Source organism: Dendropsophus ebraccatus, chromosome 1 (assembly GCF_027789765.1).
Source record: "Dendropsophus ebraccatus isolate aDenEbr1 chromosome 1, aDenEbr1.pat, whole genome shotgun sequence".
Taxonomy (NCBI): domain Eukaryota; kingdom Metazoa; phylum Chordata; class Amphibia; order Anura; family Hylidae; genus Dendropsophus; species Dendropsophus ebraccatus.
Window position 1 is genome coordinate 29507277 of NC_091454.1, and position 23540 is coordinate 29530816.

The window sequence follows — 23540 nt, forward strand, 5'->3', positions numbered from 1 at the left end:
TATTATATTTGAGACAACTCTGTGTCAAGGAGTAGCTGGTGGAAGAAGCATTTGGTTAGGGTAAGTTGGTGGATAGAATTGGCAGGAAGAGAAATATAAAAGGACAAGAAATAACCATGCAAAAGTGAAAGCACCAAAAAAAAAAGTATTAAAAACAAACAAAAAAAAACACCCAAAAAACCTTGAGTATTAGCAGCGTTAATTGCACAATGCACTCCGAGAAAGGCAACCAGAAGCCCCGTAACCACGGCAAGTAGACATTTACAGCCATAAAACCTGATGCCATAACAAGGCCTAAACTCAAGACCCAAAGGAAAGGCACAATCTTTACCACATGCAGCCACAACAATGCAGAAGTCACCCAGTAAAGTTTAGTCGAGTTATGGAATGAATAATTGCAATGCATGTCAATCTCCTATTCCCCCCTTCCTTTCATTAAAACAGAATGAAATACTGAAACAACTTAAGCACAGTTAACATAAAACCCTCATCCTATGAGGATAGAGTGAGAGCCAGCTCACAACATTAACCTAACATATTGAATAAAATTCAATTACTCTTTAATAAGTGTGAGCTAGCAGTGGAATTCCAGCCCATCCTACTATTATACGAATAATTTACCTATAAAATACATAAATAGGTCGAGGACCTATCTCAGGAAGTGCTGCTGAAAGTACATTTTTTTCTTTGGTTGAATACAGCAACAATTCAACTGCTACCCCACCTGCAGAACAAATGGGAAAACGGTTTTATATTTGTGCCCACCATCCCCACTGGCTCTTAGTTACTCCAACCCCTTATTTGAAGACCGGAATCACCATACGTCAGTCCATGCTAGAGTGCCATCCTGGGACGCCTCACGTAGGAAGTAGTCGCCTACCTGCTTATGGTTGTATTTCTGGGGATTGGTCCGATAGCTGTAATCCGAGTACTGATCAGAGCCAGTGGAATTGTTGTCCCCAGTGCCAACAAAGGTATTGGCCGCTGGCAAGTCTTGAACAACCTGGTGCTTCTTGGAGGCAGATGGAGATTGTGGTTGAAGCTGGATGGATGGCAAGGGAGAGTTTGAACGGTAGTGACGTCCCAAGTCTGGGCTCCCTGGTGGGTAATTTAATGGCAGATGGATTCTTGGGCTATCACCAACAGAATCGCTCATCAGGTTAAATTTGAGGGACTTTTGTAGCCCAGTTTCCTCATCTTCTTCTACAGGCTTGGGTGGTTTTGGAGACTTACTTTTCTTTGCCTTGATTTTATTTTTATTATTTTTATTACTCTGTTTTGGGGCATAGAGATCTTTTGTTTCCTTCTTTCCCGCTTGATAGCCACTCTTGGCTTCTTTCTGTCGACAGTATCGGACTAAAACAACTACCACAATGACAAGGATTACTGCCATGATGCCGGCGATGACACCAAATACAATGTTTCGCTGCTGTTTATTACGTTCATATTCTGGATCTCCAGCAATATCAATGTCTAATGGAGTATCCTGGCTATGGCCAAGTAAAGTCTCTACATAGGTCTGGTTTGTCAAGGTTTCATTTATGAAGAAATGGACCAGGGCTGTGCCATGTCTAGAAGGCTTTCCTCGATCATTCACTCTTACTACTAGACGATGCAGACCATGATGCTTTCTTAAAATCTGTTTTTCTAGAGTGACCTCACCTTCTCTGGGAGTTATTTGGAATAGATCAAAAGGATTACCACTTGCAATACTGTATTGAAGTTCTGCGTTTATGCCCGTGTCCATATCCTCAGCCCGTACCTTGTTGACTTGTGTACCTGGATGAGTTGAAGGTGTTAGATAAGCATAAGAAATATTGGATGGTACAACTATCACTGGGGCATTATCATTCTCATCAAGGACATTAATGGTTACTCCAACATATGATGAACGGGGCGGGTCCCCTCCGTCCACCGCCTTCAACCGAAAGGTATATGTGCTTTGATGCTCCCGGTCAAAAGAGATGCTGGAAAGGATAGTGCCCGACCCATTCTGGATGACAAATTCTCCACTATCAGGTTCTACTGAGAGATGGATACGAGCATTCTCACCTTTGTCTGCATCTATAACAGTGACCATGCCAACAGGGCTCAATCTGGGCATGTTCTCCATGACTGAGAAATTATAGCCATTCAACATAAACTTTGGATCATTGTCATTGCAGTCCAGCACAGTTATTACAACAGAGGCAGTGCCTTTTAAGCTTGGGGTTCCCTTGTCTGCAGCCACTACATGGAAGTTGTACTGTTCTGTCGACTCCCGATCTAACACATTGTTAACCCTAATTTGACCAGAGTCAGAGTTGATTGAAAAGATCCCCCGAGTAGCGGGGTCCGCAAGTATGGAATAGGTTATCTGTGCATTGGACCCACTATCGGCATCACTTGCGCTAACTTCCATCACAAGATCATCCGGCGAATTATTCTCCTTGAAGGTAACTTCCATCAAGCTCTGTGTAAAGACAGGTGCGTTGTCATTCACATCGGTTACCTGCACCTTCAGAGAGTTGGTGCTTGAAAGAGGTGGGTTGCCAGAGTCAACAGCCACAATTTCAATAGTGTATTCTTTCACCGATTCATAGTCCAGTGGTGTGGTGGTCTGCAGGAAGTACTTCTTTTTGCTGTCAGTTCCAGTATCACTGACTTGCTTAAGCTGGAAGGGAACATCCCTAGCCACAACACAAGTCACAGCAGCATTTTCACCTTCATCAACATCAGAAACTTGTACCAAGGCCACTGGTGTCTCTACTGGCACATCTTCAGAAATATTGGCAACACCATCCTGATGGGTCACCAGACCAAATCCTCTGATGTCAATGACCGGTCTGTTGTCATTTGTATCACGAATGGTGATTGTGACTTGGGTGCGGGCAGTTTTTGGATTGGAACCTTTGTCTTTGGCCACTACTGAGAATCGGAGAGTTCCAACATCTTCACGATCTATGGGACCTTGCACAGTTATTAGACCTGTTGACCTATCAAGGCGTAGCAACCGTCGCACAGTGTCCGAGGCCTGGTGAAAGGAATAGTCTATCTCTGCATTGGCTCCCTGGTCAGAATCGTTGGCTTTAACCTAAAAAACAAGCAGGACAGTTCAGTTAGAAAGGATTTAATTTATGGTCAAGGTAACCAAAACATCCTTAAGGTGCACTTCATAACCAAGTACCTATTTTTTCAAGCAATACTAAACAAAATGGTAATTTTTATACCAGGTAAAATATGTATCTGCCAAACCTAAAATTTTAGGGCTATGACTACTATTATTGAAGACTGGTAGAAAAGCTGTTCATTGACAGGGTCCTCATCAGCCTCTCCACTCCTGAAAGAATTTCTTAGCCGATTCATGATCACATCAATGTGCACCTTTCATTTGGTCATAAATCAGCTTTGAATATGGCTCGAAAGGAGAGGCCGTCTAAGGGTATGTCCACGCTATGGAATCCCGGCGGATAACCCAAATGGCCTCCGGTTGCAGATGCTGCTGGCTGAACGGGTTTATTCTTTCGGGCGGATGGCGGACCACAGAATGAAACCTATGGGACCAGCGGAGATGCCTGCATGCCGCCAGCTTCCACAAGTGGGGGAGAGTTGGGTGATCCGCCGGGATTCCATAGTGTGCACATACTCTAATAAGAACTTCTCTTATAGCCTTTTCTGACTCCAGACCCTGTAGGAAACAAACTTTTTCCTTTTATAAAGGAATACTCGGGTAGGTCCCCGCAACCATTACATGGGTAGCCATCCCGGCCGAAACCGAAGGTTTAGCTAACACACCTAACGTGTATGAAGGCCCTGAGTTTTTTCTGGCATAATAGAGGGCATAATAGATGAAGTGAATAATAAGGTAATTTGTATCTATTAAACAATACCATTTAAAAAAAAAAAAATCTTTAAAAAAAAAATAAAAAAAAAAGGGACAGTGTATTCAGCTACAAGGGAAAAAAATGCAATGCTATTTTTTTATGACATCTGATAACTCAGAAGCAATCATAAGAAATGAATATCTGGCAAAAAGGTCAATGCAGCCATGAAGTGTGAGGGATTTGCTTTGATCACATATTGATAGTGTCAAAGTCACTCTACCGCGACAGGCCTGATTTTGAACTAGCTGAAAGAATGCTACTACAATTAAAATGTGGGACAGAGCCGAGATCAATACGCTGCTGAATGGAAAAGTCCTGGTTTTCTGACATGCTCATCCCAGTTCTATAGTGTGAGGGCACATCAGATGGAGCAGAAGAGAATTATGTGAGACCAGCCCAACCGGCAGCCTAGTTCAGCTGGTACATGAGTATACAGGACGCAGAGAAGCTCATTATTTGACTTTATACACACACATACATCTATAATATATTTTTTATTATATATAATTTTTTTTATTGTTTTATATTTTTTTATTATTTTATATTATTGTTTATTAATATTATCATTATCATTTTTTTTTTCTTCTCCCAGTTCTGACAAAATTAGAGAACATGAACAAATCTATTACTATGAAACATGTCTAATTACTAGCATTAGTATTCAGCACGTCATTGATTTAGACAGCATCCTTTGACGTTCTAATATGCGTGTCTCCTGTTACGGGAAAGTTAGGGTTAGACCATGTTCAATGTGTATGTTAAGTTTATGTGCTGGGAAATTCTGTATGCATGAAAAAAATATCCATAGAGTATAATGGGCTAGATATATTAGAGTGCCCTTTGGCTCCTGTCAGTATATATTTCTACTGCCGTGCTTTCTGTAATGCAGCGACATAAACAGAAACACTGGGTAGTATAGTTGTCTTTTTTTCATGGGATTCAATGGGTGACATATGTAACATACGTTTACACTATGTCCATAAATTCAGATTTCCCCAACTGAAAGTAATAAAAACAAAACAAAAAAAAAAGTGAACCTAACCTTAAAGCGAATGAGAGGTCTATCTATAAGGCCGGGTTCACACAACGGAATCAGCGCAGATAAATTCCGTCAGATTCAGTCGCTAGTACGCGTGCCTCTATGCCAGCTCCATAGACACCATTCTATGGCCAGGCGGATTCTGCCAAAAAGAATTGACATGTCAATTCTTTTGGGGAATGCGGAATCCGCCCGTGCATAGAACGGTGTCTATGGCACGGGCAGACCGGCGCGCAGCTGTGAGAGCGTACTAGTGACCGAATTTATCTGAGCGGATTCCGTAGTGTGAACCCAGCCTAACAGTCTTTTCCGCAAGCATCGGCCCGGCTTAGAGCACTGGGGGCAGGCCCGCTGCTCCCCAGTGTGACCATATACCCTCCCCTTTGTGACGCAGCTCCACTGATTCTAATGGAGCTGTGTCACAGAAGACAGGAGAGGTATCGGCACACTCTAGGGCAGTGGGCCTGCCCCAGTGCTCAAAGCAGGATCAGTGCTATGGAAAAGACCTGCGCCAAGCGTGGGAACTGGGCAGCAAAAGTAAAAAAAAAAACCTGATGGCCGATGGTACATTCACTTTAAGCTGGCCCAACACATCTAATGTGTATAGGGGCCTCCAGACATTCACCTGCTGTTATGTGTTAGGGGAGGGAACCATAGTGAATAATGAATTTTTAGATGTCCGATTCCTTTGTTCTCAGGACAATTAGCAGCAGGTTTTTCTTCTTTTCCTGTTCAGGATAAATGCTAAGTATGCATGGATGAGATAGCTGTTGGCTGTCGACAACCACATATAATGTAGAACCAGCTGTAGATGAATTGACTTTTCCTGGTTTAAAAAAAAATAATAATAATAATTCTTGCATTTATGTGAAAACAGTGCCCCCTCTTGTCTACAGGTTGTTTCTGATATTGCTGCTCTGTCCCATTCATTTCAATGGGACAGAGCTGCAATACCAGACAACCCATGCATGGGAACAGAGCAGTTTAAAAGGAGTTGTGCAGGATTAGAAACCCCTGCCTACTTCTAACCTTCCTAAGGAAAGCGGCACCAGGCATGTCTGGCATCTCATAACCCCCACACATAAAAAGCTAAAAGTGCATATTTTTGGGGGAGATCAGTTAGCCAAATAGTATTGCTAACATCTATCATAGCCAGGCTGTGGACCCTGGAAGTTTTACTTTGAAATAGGGATCCGTAAAGGTTATAGACCTTTGACCCAGAGCATTAATGTGGAAAACTCCAGGAACACATGCCATCCTGATAGATCTAATTTGTCACAACATGAGAAAACCATGTGAGGTCATGTGAAGGAAGACTCAAAAAATAATCTAGATCATATGAGTCAAAGTTGGAGTCATTTCCCTTAGATTAGTCTCAATAAACTACCATCACAAAAACTCACCCAACCAGTTCCTGGTCGGGCAAGAGCCCAAGTTATAATGTACGTAAAGGAATGTAAAAAATCCTGCAATGCAGTCACCTGGAACTACTTACTATTGCAGGAAGAGAATTGGTTATGGCAAAAACTAGACGGCAATACACAAAACTGGTTTTCTCCCATATGACCATCCGGAAAAAAAAAAACTAGATTATTCGGCTTGGAGTTTGAGTTTTTAGTACGCGAGATACTATCACTATATGTCATATATACACAATCATGTATATGCGGGTTGTTTGACTTACTAGCGGTGCATAAAAAAAAAAAAAAAAAAAAAAAAAACATTGAAAAAGTTTGTTGTACGGATAGAAGCTTCTCGTACAATGGAGGAATTAAGAGTCCTTCAATTTTTTAATCCTCTAAATCTCAACACTAGTGTTAAGGACAAAAATATCTCCATTTACTGGAGCGTAACAAATGACCCGGTCCCTCCAGACACCTAAAAACGGGGAGAAAATCGGGGCCATTTAAAGCCGAATGAAATCAAACTGGCCAACAAAATTATAGACGGGAAAAACCTGGCAAAGAGCCTAGATACTGCCCTACTGTGGCTACATGTGCAAGTCTCCGAAAAAAGGTCATTTTGATGTGATTTCATATATTGGTTGTAAATTATCTGCAGAACTGAACCATAACACAAATTAATCCCTGGCCAGGGAAAATTTGGGCAATTAGCAGTAATTCGATAATTGGAGATTTAGGGTTTTTTGGGGACATGTGATGCGATTTTACCTACTTAATCCAATATGCTAACAACAGCATAAAATTGAGTAAAACTAATAAAAAAAAAAAAAATCTTCATTTTAAGGGAAAATCTAGTAAAAGACGCCAGTGCCCATGATTGCTTTAACGTGATCTCGGCTGTACTTATTACATTAAACATCCTCATCCAACCACTGCTATATCCCCTCAGGCTGTAATCCTGAACAGAATGGAAGAAGCACTCCATTAGACACACAGTACATACTTTAATTACTTATCTGATGGAAAACAGGTACACATGCTGACAAAGTGTCTTCTGCTCTTGAACTTCTCTATAAACAGGGATCTAAAGAGAGTCAAATGCAAGCGGGGGGAAATAAAATTAAACATGTTCTGCTTACCTGGAGTACAGAATACCCCATTGGGCTGTTTTCAGGCAACACCGCTTCGTAAGCCATCTTCTCAAACTTTGGAGCATTATCATTGGTGTCGAGTACGGAGATGCGCAGCAGGGCGCTGCTAGCTCTTGGGGTCTTTCCACCATCTTGGACCTTAATAGTAAGATCATAGGAATCCCTCTGTTCACGGTCGAGACTTCCCATCACAATGAGTTGGGGTTGCTTTTCATCCTGGTCCTCGGCGACTTGAAGTCCAAAAAGTTCATGCGCTTCGGGACCCACAATTAACTCATAGGAAGCCACCCCATTCACTCCAGAGTCACGATCGGTAGCAGCTGGGATTGGGAAGAGCATTCCAATGTTGGTGTTTTCTGGAATCGAAAGGGTAAGAACTGGAGAGGCAAAGTTTGGAGTGTTATCGTTGATGTCTAAAACCTCAATTTGACCATCAAGAAGTCGAGGGACAGGTGACATTAAATCAGTCATTGACACCTCAAACTCCAAGAAGCAGGACTGGCCTGGGAACAAGTTCTGGCACTCTTTGAGACTCTCTCGGTCAATGGCAGTCTCTGTTGTATAGATATCCCCAGTCTTTCCATCAACACGTAGATACGGATGTCCCAGCTCCAGCTTATACAAATGCTTTGAATCCGGGTAGCCATAGTCAGCAGCTAAACTTCCGATCAATATATTAGGTGGCTGTTCTTCCTCGACCTTGTACTTCACCTGGGTGGAAGATCCAATAAGGGGAAGCTGGAGGAGAAGCCATAAGTAAAAGCAGGAGACTACTCTCTTCATCCTTAGTTTCAACGGGTATGGCCACTCTGCAAGAAATGCAAGAGGAAAAGGGAAACAAGGTTAAGGTCAGAACAACATGCAAACCAATGAGAACACAGTGCGAGTTTCAATCATTCACATGCTAATCAGAGAAACATGCAGCGGACACCCTGCTGAGGAATGCAGGTGTTGGTTCCCAATTGAAATGCTTTGTCTAACTAGTCACACAGTCAAGGTAAAAGGGACAAGGAAAAAAAAAAATTATAAAAAAAAAACACACCCCTTCCTAGTGTTTGTCACATACACCTAGCAATTGTGTCCCTGATATGACACAAAGTAACGCCACACCTGTGAGATTAGAAAACTTGCTTAATAGGTACCATGCAGAGAACTAGATCAATAATGACTCAGACATAAAGATAGGATTAGAAGAACTGAAGGGAACAGTCACCTGGACAAAGATCGCACATGAAAAATATCATGAAGATAATGGAGGTTTTATTGCAACATCCATTTAAAAAAAAAAAAAAATATATATATGTCTGGAAAGTACACATCTTTTTTTTAATAAAATTTTTTATATATATATATATATATATATATATATATATATATATATATATATATAAACAAGTTTTAAAAAAAAAAGATACACAAAACCATTTAAAAGCCTAATAATGTCTCAAGGGGAAACGCTTAGTCAGAGAGCTGTCAACGGTAAAGATGTTGGTTAAAAAACCTGTAGAACTTGATCCACCAACTAACAGGCCAAGGAACGATCATGGTGGTGGCGGCGATATGCCACTTATTGAGTTTTTGAACAAATTTTGCACAGAAATAATGTTGGATTAATAGGATGTATACAAGCCTCACTAATCCATGTATGAAACCAGACATGAATCTATGTATGCTCTCACAACCGGACTTTTTAATGCGCAAACAAATCAATTTTTAAGTCATAGTAGTTAAAAAAAGAAAAAAAAACACACGTGTGTGCATGTGTGAACGTACTGTTACATAAAAAAAAATTAATCATGTAAAACATGCCCAAAAGGGAGGTGTGTGTGAGATCAAGGGAAAAGGTATACTTGCAATACCAGACACAGCCAATAGACAGGAGTGGCGCTGTTTCAGCATTTCCAAAAAAAAAAAAAAAAAACAACAACACGCACAAACAGCGGCACTCTTAGTTGGCATACTTCAAGGCATTCTCTCACCCTCCTGCAGACCCCGCAAAATGCAGCTTAAGATTTTTTTTTGCTCACTGCCGCATACACAAAAGTGAGCAGTTTGTCTCTATGACAACTAACATAACACGTCCGCTGTGCAGCCGTGTCATGCCCGTGAAATCACAAACCTCAGTATATTTACATTCGCAGCCACCTTTAGGTGCCTCACCTGCGTAGCACAAGGCAAGCTGTGACTGTCACCTGCAGGCTGCTGGCACCAAAGAAACAGCACCGAAGACTAATCCGGATTTCTGCACAGTGAAGCCATCTCGGATCTTGCTTTCCCAGCATGTCACATACATTTGGAAATCGGGTGGGGGGGGAGGTTACAACGCTCGCCAGGCACCAGAGCACACAACCTATGCCCTACCTCTGCTAGCAGCTACCTGGAACATTAGATTTCCCTGATATTGCAAAAAGGGGGGGGGGGCACAAGCAGGTTAGAAGTCACATATATTGATGGAAAAAGCCCCAGTAAAAGGTTATTATAGAGAAAAGTTAATTAGTTTTTTAGCAGTCGTAGAACTACAACCTTCAGTACTACCTGTCTGCGCAGTGGATTACCTTACTCGCTCTGACAGGTTTCACCTGCTACTATGCTGAGCTAAGCAATCCGCATCAGGGACAGGTGCAAGCGGTGGAATCCCAGGCAACTAACAAGTATTCCCACCTTCCTCCTGTTACCCCAGGGAAAAACTGTTTGGAAAGAGTTAAATATCTCAGATGAAAGTCAGAAAGCGATACGTCTACCATAAGGAGCGCGGAGCCAGCAGTTCCTGAAGTGTTACTGGTCTGTCCCCTCCCATGGAGCTTGTGCCTCCCCCATCTGTGTGACAGCCTGAAGTCCAGGGCTTTGTGCTGAATAATAGGAACCCTAGAGGCTCCCATGGCTGCAACCGATCGAGCCGGAGCCGAGGGGGGGGGGGGGCAACAAGTGCCAAGGAAGATGCAGACAACTGGAAGAGAGCACTGCACGGGCAGAGTCCTCCTCCCACCTCCAGACTACTACAAGTCTTAACCCTATCTGATCCCGTAGGGTCTGTTTGTAAACTACAGGAGTGTATATAGTGTCAGTGTGAATATGAATATAATACACACACATACATACACACCATAACCTACGCATATCTATATTGCGCATGTACAGAACAAGAATAGACCGACTGGCTTTGCCCTTTACAAAATCTCTTAAAATTAAAGAGCTGGTCGAGAATTGGATCCCCATGCCTGCTTCTTTTCACAAATGGCGCCACACCTGATCACAGGTTGTGTGGGGTATTACAACTAAGCCCCAATGACTTTAATAAAGCATAAAGGGGTTATCAAGCGTTGAAAAAAAAAAAAAATCATGGCCGCCTTCTTCCAGTGACACCACAACTCTTGTCTCCACTTCAGGTATGGAGACGAGAGCTGGCTGTCTTTGGAAGAAAGTGGCCATGTTTTTCTAAGACTGGATAACCCCTTTAACTGCAATACCAGTCACAACCTATGGGTAGGAGTGGCAATTTTTTTTTTTTTTTTAATCCGTGGACCACATGTACCAGAATTCTTTTTCTTATGGCTTTCCCTACATTTTAGTCACTCCTGCATCTTGTCCGACAAATGGGTTTTAAAGGACAGCTGTCAAGTCAGGTCATCAGACTATTGGGCAGTCCGTGACTTGCTGGAGTGTATTAGTTTGCTATCCTTCCTCCCACTAACATCTGTTGAGGAGACCCCCATACATGTTAGATAACTGGCTGATCCTACTAAAATCTGTGGATTTGGTCAACACACATCTGCTATGTATAGGGGGAGGTTTGGTCTTTCCAATTTGCAGTCAATACTGTAGACGAACTTGTTTGGCAAGTATACAGGGAGCCTAAAACATCTGGGAAAACAGGATTTATTCTAGAATAAGAACGGCCTTGCATGCCTTATTATCAATGCAAATGATACAGAGGCTGCAGGTGTGATAATCATATGGATAATTATAGAAAATGGGATCTCTCCTGTGACCATCCTAGGAGACATCACAACCTCAATGATGAGACCTACATGAAGATGAGCACCACTTTGAGAATACCGTTTAATGATCCTAAAACCGATTATTATTTATGGTATTCCTGTATAGAGCTTCAGCTGGCAAAACCCACCAGAAAAAGAACACAAGATTATACCGTAGCCAACCCTAAAAAGGCCTAAAATAATTTTCTCATGAGTAAATATACAGTAAAGATTATCTATTAATATCCCTGAGAACCAGGGATCAAACATAGACAAATGTGTATGGAAAGCGGATATCCAAGTGCATAGGGCCTGCACCGACACTTGATGAGAGGCTCGGGCGTGATGGAAAATGACCAGCCCCTTTGTTCTCAGAGAGAGAAGCTGCTGCCAGAGCTTTCTGGCCACTGCTTACCCATCTCCATAGAGCAAAACAGCCAAAGCCATAACTATAAGCTGAGCGACTAGAGATGAGCGAACCAGGTTCGGGTCGAGTCCATCCGAACCTGAACGTTCGGTATTTGATTAGCGGGGGCTGCTGAACTTGGATACAGCCAATGACTATATACATGATTTCCACATAGCCTTAGGGCTTTATCCAAGTTCAGCAGCCACCGCTAATCCAATGCCGAAAGTTCAGGTTCAGATCGACTCGAGCATGCTCGAGGTTCGCTCATCTCTATGAGCGACCATTCAACAGTTCTTGACCATTAGAGAGAGTGCAAATCCGATTATACAGCATTTCAATATCTGTGGCAGAAAAAGCCTATGGCTGCAATCTATGTTTTCCCGGCGGGTGGGGACCCGCGGCGCAATCCGCATTAGGACATGTCCTATTTGGTGGTGGTACGGATCTTGTGAATGGCTACATTCATTTGAATGGCTGCTTAAAATTGTCCGCAGTCGCCGGTCAGCGACCATGGACAATTTTACAGGACTTGTGAATACAGCCTAAAGAGTCTAAGGGCCCTATTTCACTGGGCGATTATCGTTCAGTTTATCGCTAAATCGTTCGAATCTAAACGATAATCATTCGGTTGAAATGCAATTAACGATTAACGACCGAACGAGAAATCGTTGATCGCTTTTTAAGACCTGGACCTATTTTTATCGTTGCTCGTTCGCAAAACGTTCGCATTGAATAAGACGTTGTTGGGTCGTTCGCAGTAGATACGAACGCAATTGCGAACAAATAGCGAAGAAAAAACGATCGCAAATACGATCATAAGTAACGATTATCGTTCCATGGAAATGAGTGAACGTTTTCAGGTCTTTCGCAATAGCGGTCGTTTGAGATTGTTAATAGTTAACGATTATGCGAACGATAATCGTCCGGTGGAATAGGGCCCTAAGGCACAGCCCTAATGTTAACACTACGGGGGAGATTTATCAAACATGGTGTAAAGTGAAACTGGCTCAGTTGCACCTAGCAACCAATCAGATTCCACCTTTTATTCCTCACAGACTTTGGAAAATGAAAGGTGGAATCTGATTGGTTGCTAGGGGTAACTGAGCCAGTTTCACTTTACACCATGTTTGATAAATCTCCCCCATAATGTATAGAAGACATTTTTACACTTACATTGGGCAATTGTCCGATTCTACATACAGTACAAATGACGCTTACAAATAGGACTTTCCTGTTGCACAGGAACCCACTATACAATACTATACTGCTAAACTGGTCAGTATGGGAGAGTACTTAGGAATGTATGGAGAGGTTAAAAAAAAAAAAAAAAAAAAAAAAAAAAAAAAAGTTAAAAAGGGATTTGGGAAGGACAAAGGCAGAAAGCCTATACAATTGCACAATCAGATGGTCCCATGGTATTTAATGGTCCTATTGTTTGCATACAAGCAGGTTCTGTTAAGCTATAGACCAAGCCAACCTCCCCCACCACCTCTTTCCATGTGTGCCTCCTCCTCCTCCTCACCATCTCACCTTCCTTTCTAAATATCAACAGACCTTTTTTTTTTTCCTTTTAAAAATGACTCCGACCATAGTTGTCATCCATCAAAACGCCTTTGATTCCATAACTACTTGCATCTGACAAGTCCTTTCTATGGTCCTCAAAGAGTGGGAAGTTTTATGGGAGTAGTAATGGATTCAGGAGACCTTGGGTCATACAGCTTAATGGGAGATAAGGGTTTCTTCTAGAGATGAGTGAACCAGGTTCGGGTTCGAGTCGATCCGAACCCGATCATTCGGTATTTGATTAGCTGGGGCTGCTGAACTTGGATAAAGCTCTAAGTTTGTCTGGAGAACATGGATACAGCCAATGACTATATCCATGATTTCCACATAGCCTTAGGGCTTTATCCAAGTTCACCAGCCACCGCTAATCAAATGCCGAACGATCTGATTTGGATGGACTCGAGCATGCTCCAGGTTCGCTCATCTCTAGTTTCTTCACTATGGTGGAAGAACCCTATAGAGAGTAGACGTAGCCAGATCTGTGCCAACTAGCTGAATTCTGAAACATAGTTACTCTACATAGGGGGTGGCGGTAGAAACGATCCCTTTAAAGTAACAAGTTATACATTGAACTTTTATGGACCGTGACTCACTAGTTCATTTGCACCATAACATATGGCATGTTTTTAGATTATTGGTTGTCTGGAAAAATCACAGTACCAGTGGTGGGAAGCAGATCAATAAAAGCTTCATAAATCAATAGTATTACAACGCAGTATTTCCACACATGACCTCAACAGAGATCAGATAAAGAGCGATTGGGCAATGTAACCTTTGGCCGATGCATCTGTAAAGGTGCCCATACACCTTGAATAGTTGTCGCCTGACAACTATCTTACCTGATTCTCCCCATAAACGTGTACGTTAGGCCAAGCTGGGCATTCAAGTATTCTGAATGGAGAGGGGAGGGGTAAACTGCTGCCAGACCACTTCAGCAGCCGCTTCTCTCTCGAAAACAAATGGATTGAGCAGTTAAAATCAAGCATGCCTGATCCCTCTCTCTCCCATCATTTGTTTGAGGAGAATCAAGAGGCCTCCATACACATTAGATGGTCAGCCAGCCCACTAAAAATGGCAGGCTTGGCTGACTTTTCATTTACGTATATAGGGGCCTTAAAGTATCCCTGTCATTTACCAACATTTTTGACATGTCACAGACATGTCATTAGTATGGATTGATCAGGGTCTGGGCGTTCAGAAGCCCACTGATTAGAACGAGTGGAGAAGAACACGGCTATACATTTCACCCTAATGGCTGATTAAATTGATCAATTTACTTAAAGGGGTACTCCGGCAATAACCTTTTTCTTTCAAATCAACTAGTTTTAGAAAGTTATACAGATTTGTAATTTACTTCTATTTAAAAATCCTCAGTCTTCCCATACTTGTCAGCTGCTGTACGTCCTGCAGAAAACAGTGTATTCTTTTTAGTCTGACTTCTCTTTCCGGAACAGGAACTGTCCAGAGCAGGAAATGTTTTCTATGGGGATTCGCTACTGCTCTGGACGGTTCCTGTCACAGACAGAGGAGGCAGCAGAGAGACTGGGGAGAAAACAAAAAAAAAAAAAACACGACATTTCCTGCAGAACATATAGCAGGTGTTGGGATGATGGGAAGATGGGAAGTATGGGAAGACTGGAGATTTTTAAATAGTAAAGTAAATGACAAATCTATATAACTTTCGGAAACCGGTTCATCGGAGTACCCCTTTAAAAAGGAAAAAAAAAAAAAAAATTATAATATATATATATATATATATATATATATATATATATATATATATATATATATATATATATACATACACACACATACACACACTTTTATTTATCTTATTTTTTTTTAAACCATGGGGACTACTGTCAGTGTAACCATCTTAGAAGGTTGTCAAGTAATAAAGTAAAGAAAAAAAAAAATACATAAAGAAAAAAAAAGTACCTTAAATAAATAAAACCCGTGTTGGTCTCCTGTTACCTCCATTAACACACACAGAGTAGTAAAAGTGTGAATGGGTGTGATTACAACACATAGAAAGTGAACAAGATGGATAAACAATCATTTGCATTTGCAGCAACAAGAAGCCCAAGTCATTCACTTCCAATAATTGGTGTGGGGCACATCGCGTCTCCTGAAGAATAGAAGAGGTGTGAAATCTGCTGATGTATTTGTGAATGGTGGAATCCCCGGGGGCCTTATTCACAATGGCTAATGTAATGTACATATTTTGCAGAGCTTAGCAACTAGAAGGACCCACAACACACAGCAGCTCCATGGGAAGGATTGAATAGGGACAGGACCCTGCCGGCCCACTTAGTATCACAATGCAGCAGAAGGGACCAGGAACATCTATGGAAATTAGGCCGATTGTTTAACTGGTGTAAAGTCCATTTTAGGCATCATTATATCTTAATTCCCCCATTATGACTGCACTCTTGGCACAGATGCTAATTTCAATACGAATTAGAGCTTAGGACCAACATGCTTTATACAGTTAGATACAGTCACTGGTCAGTAAAAAGCATACAAATAGAATATAAAAAGATAGACGAAAATAGCAAACATGACCCGCCTCTTCAATATGAGCCCTCAATCAGATATTAGACATTTATATTAGAAATTAGATATTCCCCCACCAGCTCCCCCTACCATGGATCCTCGACTAGCAATTACATTAAAAAAAATTAAAAAAAAAAAAAAAAAAACACACTAATGTGGACCATAGCCATGGGACAGGAATCAGGCAGAAGACCAAATGGTGCTTAGGCCAACGTTGACAGATATAACACGGGATGAGTTTCATGAAGTATTAGGCTATTGATATCATTCATCATTGATATCAAACAAATCACGTGCTGGTGCTGCATCTTATGGACGAAGGAGGTGATCAATTACTGGTCATTAGAGATGAGCAAACCTTGAACCCGATCGCACTGCATTTCATTACCGGTGGCTGAAGATGTTCAACAGCCTAAGGCTATGTTCACACTACGTAAAAAACACGGCCGTATTTCAGAACTGCCGTTATTTGCAAAATAACGGCTGTTTGCGCAAACACGGCAGTTGTTATGAAAAACGGCCGTGTTTTTTTACGTAGTGTGAACCCAGCATAAGAGTCTCCATGGCTGCATCAAACTTCTTCAGCCACTGGTAATCAAATGCTGTGTGATCCGGTTCGGATGGTGTCCTGCCAGCCTTAGGCTTGCAGTCACACGCCCCGTAAAATTGTCTGTGGACATGTCCTAGTGCAGATCGCAGGACGGATCCCCTAATCCCCCCCCCCCCCGGCCTGGCAGCAGAAATGACAGGAGCGCAGGAGAGAACGTGAGTTGGCCGGCATGCGGAGAGAAGGCGAGTGGTTCTCTTCTTCGCTGCCGAGCACTTGGGAGGATCCGTGCCATGGTCCTCCTCTGGTCATCGCAGTGTGGATTGCGGCACGGATTGTGTGAATGAGACCTTAAGGCTGCATCCAACCTCTTCAGCCTTCGGTAATCAAAACACAGAGCATTCAGGTTTGGGCGAACCAGTTCGTGCTCAAAGTTCTCTCATCTCTAGCTCTTATATTATAAGCTGCCACCCCTGGGGCAGAAGGGAGTTTAGTTTGGAGCCCCCTCTATATTATATATAACCATAGTACTCAATCCAGGTGATCATCAGATCTTGGACTAGACTAGGAGTTCCCCCACAGTTACTCAGATATAAAGTTTGTTCCTTCTGAAACTTTTGCTAAGTATAGTATAAATCTACGATTACTTGGTAAAAGTAACATCGGCTTTAGGAACTTTTCTTACCGCAGTAAAATTATATTGTAGAGAGGCATTTGCAGTTTCCACCCAGCAGAGGTAAGAGAGTCATTGTAACAGATGTGGTGCGTGATTTTGTTCCTATCAAGTCACGTCTCCAGTCTAAATGGCCAATCTGCCCAATTTATATCCCGTAAAAGCAATGTTCCCCAGCCGGCAGATGTATGGGATTTAGCTCTGAATTCCCGCTGTTTTCTGAATATCACAATTTCTCCTGATCTCAGGTGCTACAAATTACAGTGGGAAGTCTCCGGGGGTTTCGGGAGATCATGGCTCTATAATGGGAAGGGGTATGTAAAATAAAAATTGAAAAAGATAACATATTATAGCCCAAACCATAAACTGGCCTCTATCCTTCCTAGAGAGGGGGGGGGGGGGATTCAGGAACGGACCGGCTAAACCTGTATAAGAAGGGATTTTTTCTGTCAGGGTAAAAAGGTGAAGTCTCAGCACAGCGGAGAGGAGTGTCAGCCTATACATCATGCCGCAGCGAGCAGTGCACAGGCTCCAGATTCATTCTGCTTCGCTGTGTCACTGTGTATGAACTTCTCCTTCTTGAAGATAGAATGGCAACGCTCCACGGACCTTCTGAGCAGTGGAGAGATGGAGCTGATGGGGCATTTGATCAAGTGGTTTTGCACTTCAGCCAGTCACTTCGGCACGCCTGACTTCCTGATTCATTGCTCCCTCTATGCAACCAAACCCCATTTATTCTTAAGTCTCAGTACACATTCAAGATTTACTGGCAAGTGCAGTCGACATACTAGAAGGGAAAAAAAAAAAAAAAAAAACATATAGCTAACCATAGAAGGCATTAGCATGCTCACCCCTGGCAGCGCACTATTACTTATATAAAAAAGGTATATAAAGCTCATTTTTATACAGCGAAAAAATATCACTTTAAAAGTGCACACTCCCCCCCCCCCAAAAAAAAAAAAAAAAAAACCCTCCTAATGGGCCACTGATATTCTTGTTTTAGAAATGTCATACAGCACCATTACTTGTGGGTGTCCTCCAATACTCCAAAAACATACAGGTTATTACAGCTGAGAGTCAATGCAGGCCATGGGTGATGGAGTGATAGAAGGCCCAGATGACATCTTGTTTCTGGTCTATATTGTCAGTATATGTAAAGATACTAGTAATATAATATGCCGTCTACTTACTATAGTGGATCGAACACTGAATGTGATCGGTCTATTTCTAAATCTTTGATAACAACCTCAAATTTGGTAATGGTAGCTTTGTGAGCCTTCATCAACTATTAAAAGGGGTTGTTCACCCTAATTTGTTTTCTTTCAAATCAACTGGTGGCAGAAAATTTTAATTTAACTTCTATTAAAAACAAATCTCAAGTCTTCCAGTACTTATCAGCTGCTGTATGTCCTGCAGGAAGTGAATGCATTCTTCCCAGTCGGACACAGAGCTCTCTGCTGCCACTTCTGTCAATGTCAGGAACTGTCCAGAGCAGGAGCAAGTGCCCATAATAAAAAAAATAAAAAAAACTCTCCTGCTCTCCAGACTGGAAAGAATAAGACTTTATGCAGTACATACAGCTGCTGATAAGTACTGGAAGACTTGACATTTTATAGAAGTAAAGTATACATCTCTGGCACAAGTTGATTTCAAAGAAACAATTTTTTTTATGAACTACCCCTTTAACTGGTTGCAGAAGAATTGTGGACTTGAGCACCTCATCTGTATGACGGTTCATTCCATAGCTGCACAAACATCTTCCAGACACTCCTAAACTAATTCCAATATTATTTCCATTCAAAACTAGCGCAACTGGAGCAGGCTCAAGTCCGATTGTTCGGCCTTTGAATACCAGTGGCTGAAGTTGGATGCTGCCCTAGAGAGCCTGGGAAAATATAGATTCAGCCTATGGCCTATAGCTATATCCAGCTTCAGCCAATGGTATTCAAATGGCGAACAACCAGACTCCAGAATATGCTCGAGTTGCAACAATTTCTAGTCTCTATTCAACTAGTCATCATGTATATAATGTTGGGTCAGTAGAGAATTTACTAAGCCTAATACAGGGACAGACTATACAAACTAAAAATGTTATTTTTCTATCTATTCTTCCCCCCGTGGACCCTCCATGAATGTGATACATGAAGCTTAAGCCTGTTAAAAAGGTGTTGGTCACTTTATAGTAAAATTGTTCAGTGTACAGTATAACTGTACTCACTGTATAAACTGACAGCAGCTCCCCGTGTACCTCATAGAGCTAAAATCAGACTCCCCTTTAGGCTGTGCTGTCCTGTGGTGAGTCTGTACATAAGATGGCCGACAAGGAGGAGCATGTGCCCATAACTCCCCCCCCCCCCAGTGTCCACCATAGACATATACAGGCTCTGTGTTAGACACTGGGGGGCGGGGCATAGTCACATGCTCCTCCATGTCAGCCATGTTATGGACAGACTCACCACAGAGCAGGGTAGCACAGTCTGGAGGAGGGGAGACTGATTTTAGCTCTGAGGTACACAGGGAGCTGCTGTCAGTAAGTACAATGGGGGAGATTTATCAAACATGGTGTAAAGTGAAACTGGCTCAGTTGCCCCTAGCAACCAGATTCCACCTTTCATTTTCCAAAGAGTCTGTGAGAAATGAAAGGTGGACTCTGATTGGTTGCTAGGGGCAACTGAGCCAGTTTCACTTTACACCATGTTTGATAAATCTCCCCCTGTGAGTACAGTTACTAATACTGTATACTGAACAATTTTACTATAAAATGTTTAAGTAACATTACCCTAGCTGGAATTCTGCTTTGCTGGAAGGACGCCTGGAAACATTTCAAAGGGGTTTTTCATTGAACACCTTTTCCCGAAGAACCAGGTAAAAAAAAAAAAAAAAAAACCTGAGCAGATCTGAAGCCAGCTTCATACAAAAGACTCGATTATAACAGGACAATAAATGGCAGACCACGCGGGTAAAGGCCCGACTCTCCTAGCACAGACTGGTATAAAAGCCAACGCGGAGGGGTCAAAACCTACAAGGCACATAATAAAAAAGCTAATTAACAGGATTTAAAAGTGAATGATGTTTTCTTTTCAATAGTGGCCACAGATTACATTGTTCAGGCGGCCATGTGACTCCTTCAAAACACAACGCAAAGCCCGAGGAGCAATTCAAGGCAACGAAATGACAGGTTAATGGTGAAAACTGAAAAACAAAAGGCTGTTTATGTAGCCGGGGCCTCGCTTCTAGAGGAGAATTCTATGGAATTCATCAAGTCTAAGTAATGGAAATCAACAGAATAATCTAGTCTTGTACAATTACGTAGATGGGATATTGGAATCTTTATGGCGAACGTATGCGACAAGATGAACTATGAGGTTTCAGGACCCAAAGACTATAAAAGAGACCACCTTGGTGTATAAAAGGGGTTGTCTGATGCACACTTGTATAGAATTTTGGGATATTACATTATAAGTTTTGGGATATTACATTTACTGTTTTATATTGAAATAACTTATTTCTGCGTTCTGTGCATATGTCCCTATGACAACTCTTCCTGTCCCTTTAAAGAGGATGTACCACCTGGTACATCCTCTTTAACCTGAACCCACGGATCGATTGGCGCCGGCATGGGAAAGCCGTGCCGCGGCCCGTATTTTGGACCGCCGCCCGGTTTCCGTGCACTGCGCCGTTCGATCAAGGGGTACCGGCTGGTGCCGAAGCACTGAAGGTCGGCCGGGCCTCCCCCAGTGGGAGGGAATTCCCTCTCTCCATGACGCGGCTCGTTTAGAATGAATGGGGCCCTAGCCGACCTTCAGCGCTTCAGCACCGGCCGGTGCACGGGAACCGGGCGGCGATCCGAAAAACGCGTGCCGCGGCTTCCTCGTGCCGGCGCCGATCGATCCGTGGTGGTACATCCTCTTTAATGGGCAGATCAGCAAGCTCTTAAGGCTTAGAAAAACATGGCTGCTTTCTTCTAGGAACAGCACCTCTCTTGTCCCCTGTTTGGATGTGGTTTTAAAGCTTAGTCGTATTAAAGTGAATGGCGCTAAATTGTAATACCACACACAACCTGAGGACAGTGGTGGCGCTGTTTTTGCAAGAAGGTAGCTGTACTTTAATAATTTAACATTCCTGTGCAAGGTTTTAAAACAGATACACGTATGACAAGAAGGGTTGTCATGAGGGCACAGAGCTTATAGTAAGTCCAGAGATGGGATTACATTTATTGTTTATAGCCCTGGTAGGGACTGTCACAGGTAACTAATACTCCATGTCCATTGATTGAAAGGTTAAAAAAAAGCTAAAACATCTTCAGTGCTGTTTCTTCAAGAGCCATTATTATTATACATCACATGTAGTACGTTAAAGGGGTTATGCAGCGCTACAAAAACATGACCACTTTTCCCCCCTCTTGTCTCCAGTTCAGGTGCGGTTTGCAATATATTGTAAACCTGTGCAGGCATGAAATATAACTAAAAATCACAATAGTTGCTACAAGGTCCAGTGTTCTTAAAATGCACAGAATAGTTAGCTTATGAGGGCAGAAGGAGTTGTCATAGGGACAAGGGCACTGGAGGCTTTTAACTTACAATTTCTGATAACGAACGCAAGAAGATATTAAAAAGATATAAGAAAAAAAAAAAACAACCTCTATAACTATCGACTAGTTTCAGGGCATTAGGCCAAGACATTTGGAACAAGTAACGTTTTAGGTGTAATTTAACCCGATGTTTGACCAAAGTCCACTTTAAAATCAGTCCCAGCAGTCTGTCTCACCAAAGTATGTGGTCACAACAGTATCCAGAGGATTTAGAAGGGATTTGGCAGAGTTTAAGTGAAATATCCTTGGATAAAACTCGTAGCAGAGTCCGTAATCTGACCTTGGTAGTAAATGTCTATTGTATAGAAAGGGGGTAGGGACAAAATACTAATTCTACCAGAGTTCTATCCTCCTTGTCACCACTCTAAACTAGCGGATAGAGAATTCAACATAAACAAGGTTCCGCCATACTTAAAATCTGCAACAGAAACCCAAGACATTCCCTGGCAACTTTCGCTTGCAGGCCCATACAAGTCTGCACTATTACTAACCAACACCACTCCAGCCCAGCAATAAGGGTACTAGGGTAATAATAAGTACAATGGATGACATATGGCAGGAAAAGGATTTAGTAGTGTACCAGCTTTGCATATGTGAACAAACATTAAGAACACATATGAAAGAAGAGCACTTAACAGCTACTGAATTAATAGGAAGGCCTTGATTTACCTTTAAGGGACATGTGCACAACCCAGGTGCTGTCCTGTTCATTGCAGTAGCGGAACCCCACTCCCCACTTCCTGTGTTCCACGTTGTGTTTCTGTTACTAGAGATCAGCCAAGCTTCAGGCAGTGAACACTAGCTTGCAGGGAAGTGAGACACCTAGTGGCCAAGACTTGATTTTTCCCCCCCTAGGGTAAGTAGTAAATTAAGGGATTTACAAGTAGAATACTGCGCAAAACTGTTGTTTACCTGCAATACCTAGCAGCCATATATGTAAACCCAGCACAAAGGACATATCTTCTAGCACAGCAACTCACATGCATGTGTGGAGTAACCCGTCCCCCCGTCCCCCCCCCCCTTATATAAATTCAATGCATGGGGGAACTGTATTGAAATCCCATAGTATTGGCCCTAGTGTGTGTCCAAGTTAGGAAAATTAGACCGGCCATAAGGCATGATATAAAGGGCGGTATCATCTGTAGAACACTGGAGAATATGTTGGTGTTTGATGGAAGCAATGGAAAATAAATAAACCTTATCTGTCGTGCATATCTGCATCGGTAACATGGGATACCAAGCACATTAGCTTCACAGTAAACAGAAGTAACCCTAATGGATTTACATGTTATATAAACAACATACTAAAGGAATGTGACAACATGATAGATACATAGACAGAACAACAGCTGTTCCTATACAAAGTACTGTAGCTGACGTAGCTGACAAAAAATAAATAAATAAATCTTGATGTATATAGCAGGTCAAAGAGACCCTATAGATATAGTCAACGTATGTGCCGAGAGCTTTCCCACCATCTACACTAAATGTCGATGAAAGACATCATAGAGAGTCTTGCAAGTCCTGAAAAACGACATGTCTACCGATCAACATACAAAAGTGCCCGCAGGAAGACAAAAGAAAACCTGTAGAACATACCACCATTCCCACAATGGAGACGGATGAGGACGAATACGCAAAAGAAAAACAAATACTTCAGCACCAACATTCATAACCGCACAGCCAGCCTTTTATCTGTCAGGACGGACCAGGAACGGGTAATTTTCTGATGACAGGCCCACGAATAGTGCATCTGGCTGACAGCGCT

At 42.2% G+C, this 23540-nt stretch overlaps 1 protein-coding gene across 12 annotated transcripts in view; it reads right to left on the minus strand.

Annotated features, from left to right (window-relative positions):
• Positions 1 to 23540, minus strand: part of PCDH1 (protocadherin 1) — a 186578-nt gene that overhangs the window by 130709 nt on the left and 32329 nt on the right. For 6 of the 12 annotated variants that reach the window (XM_069969187.1, XM_069969182.1, XM_069969181.1 and 3 more), the window contains exons 2-3: positions 7445 to 8265; positions 881 to 3073 (exon numbers count right to left, since the gene is read on the minus strand). In XM_069969187.1, the coding sequence (XP_069825288.1) occupies positions 881 to 3073; positions 7445 to 8239 (2988 nt within the window). In that variant the 5' untranslated portion in view covers positions 8240 to 8265. Of the gene's footprint in view, positions 1 to 880; positions 3074 to 7444; positions 8266 to 8498; positions 8517 to 9575; positions 9594 to 9616; positions 9709 to 10191; positions 10293 to 19960; positions 19978 to 23540 lie in introns of those variants that run through there. The other 6 variants (XM_069969186.1, XM_069969183.1, XM_069969188.1 and 3 more) reach the window with 6 other exon arrangements.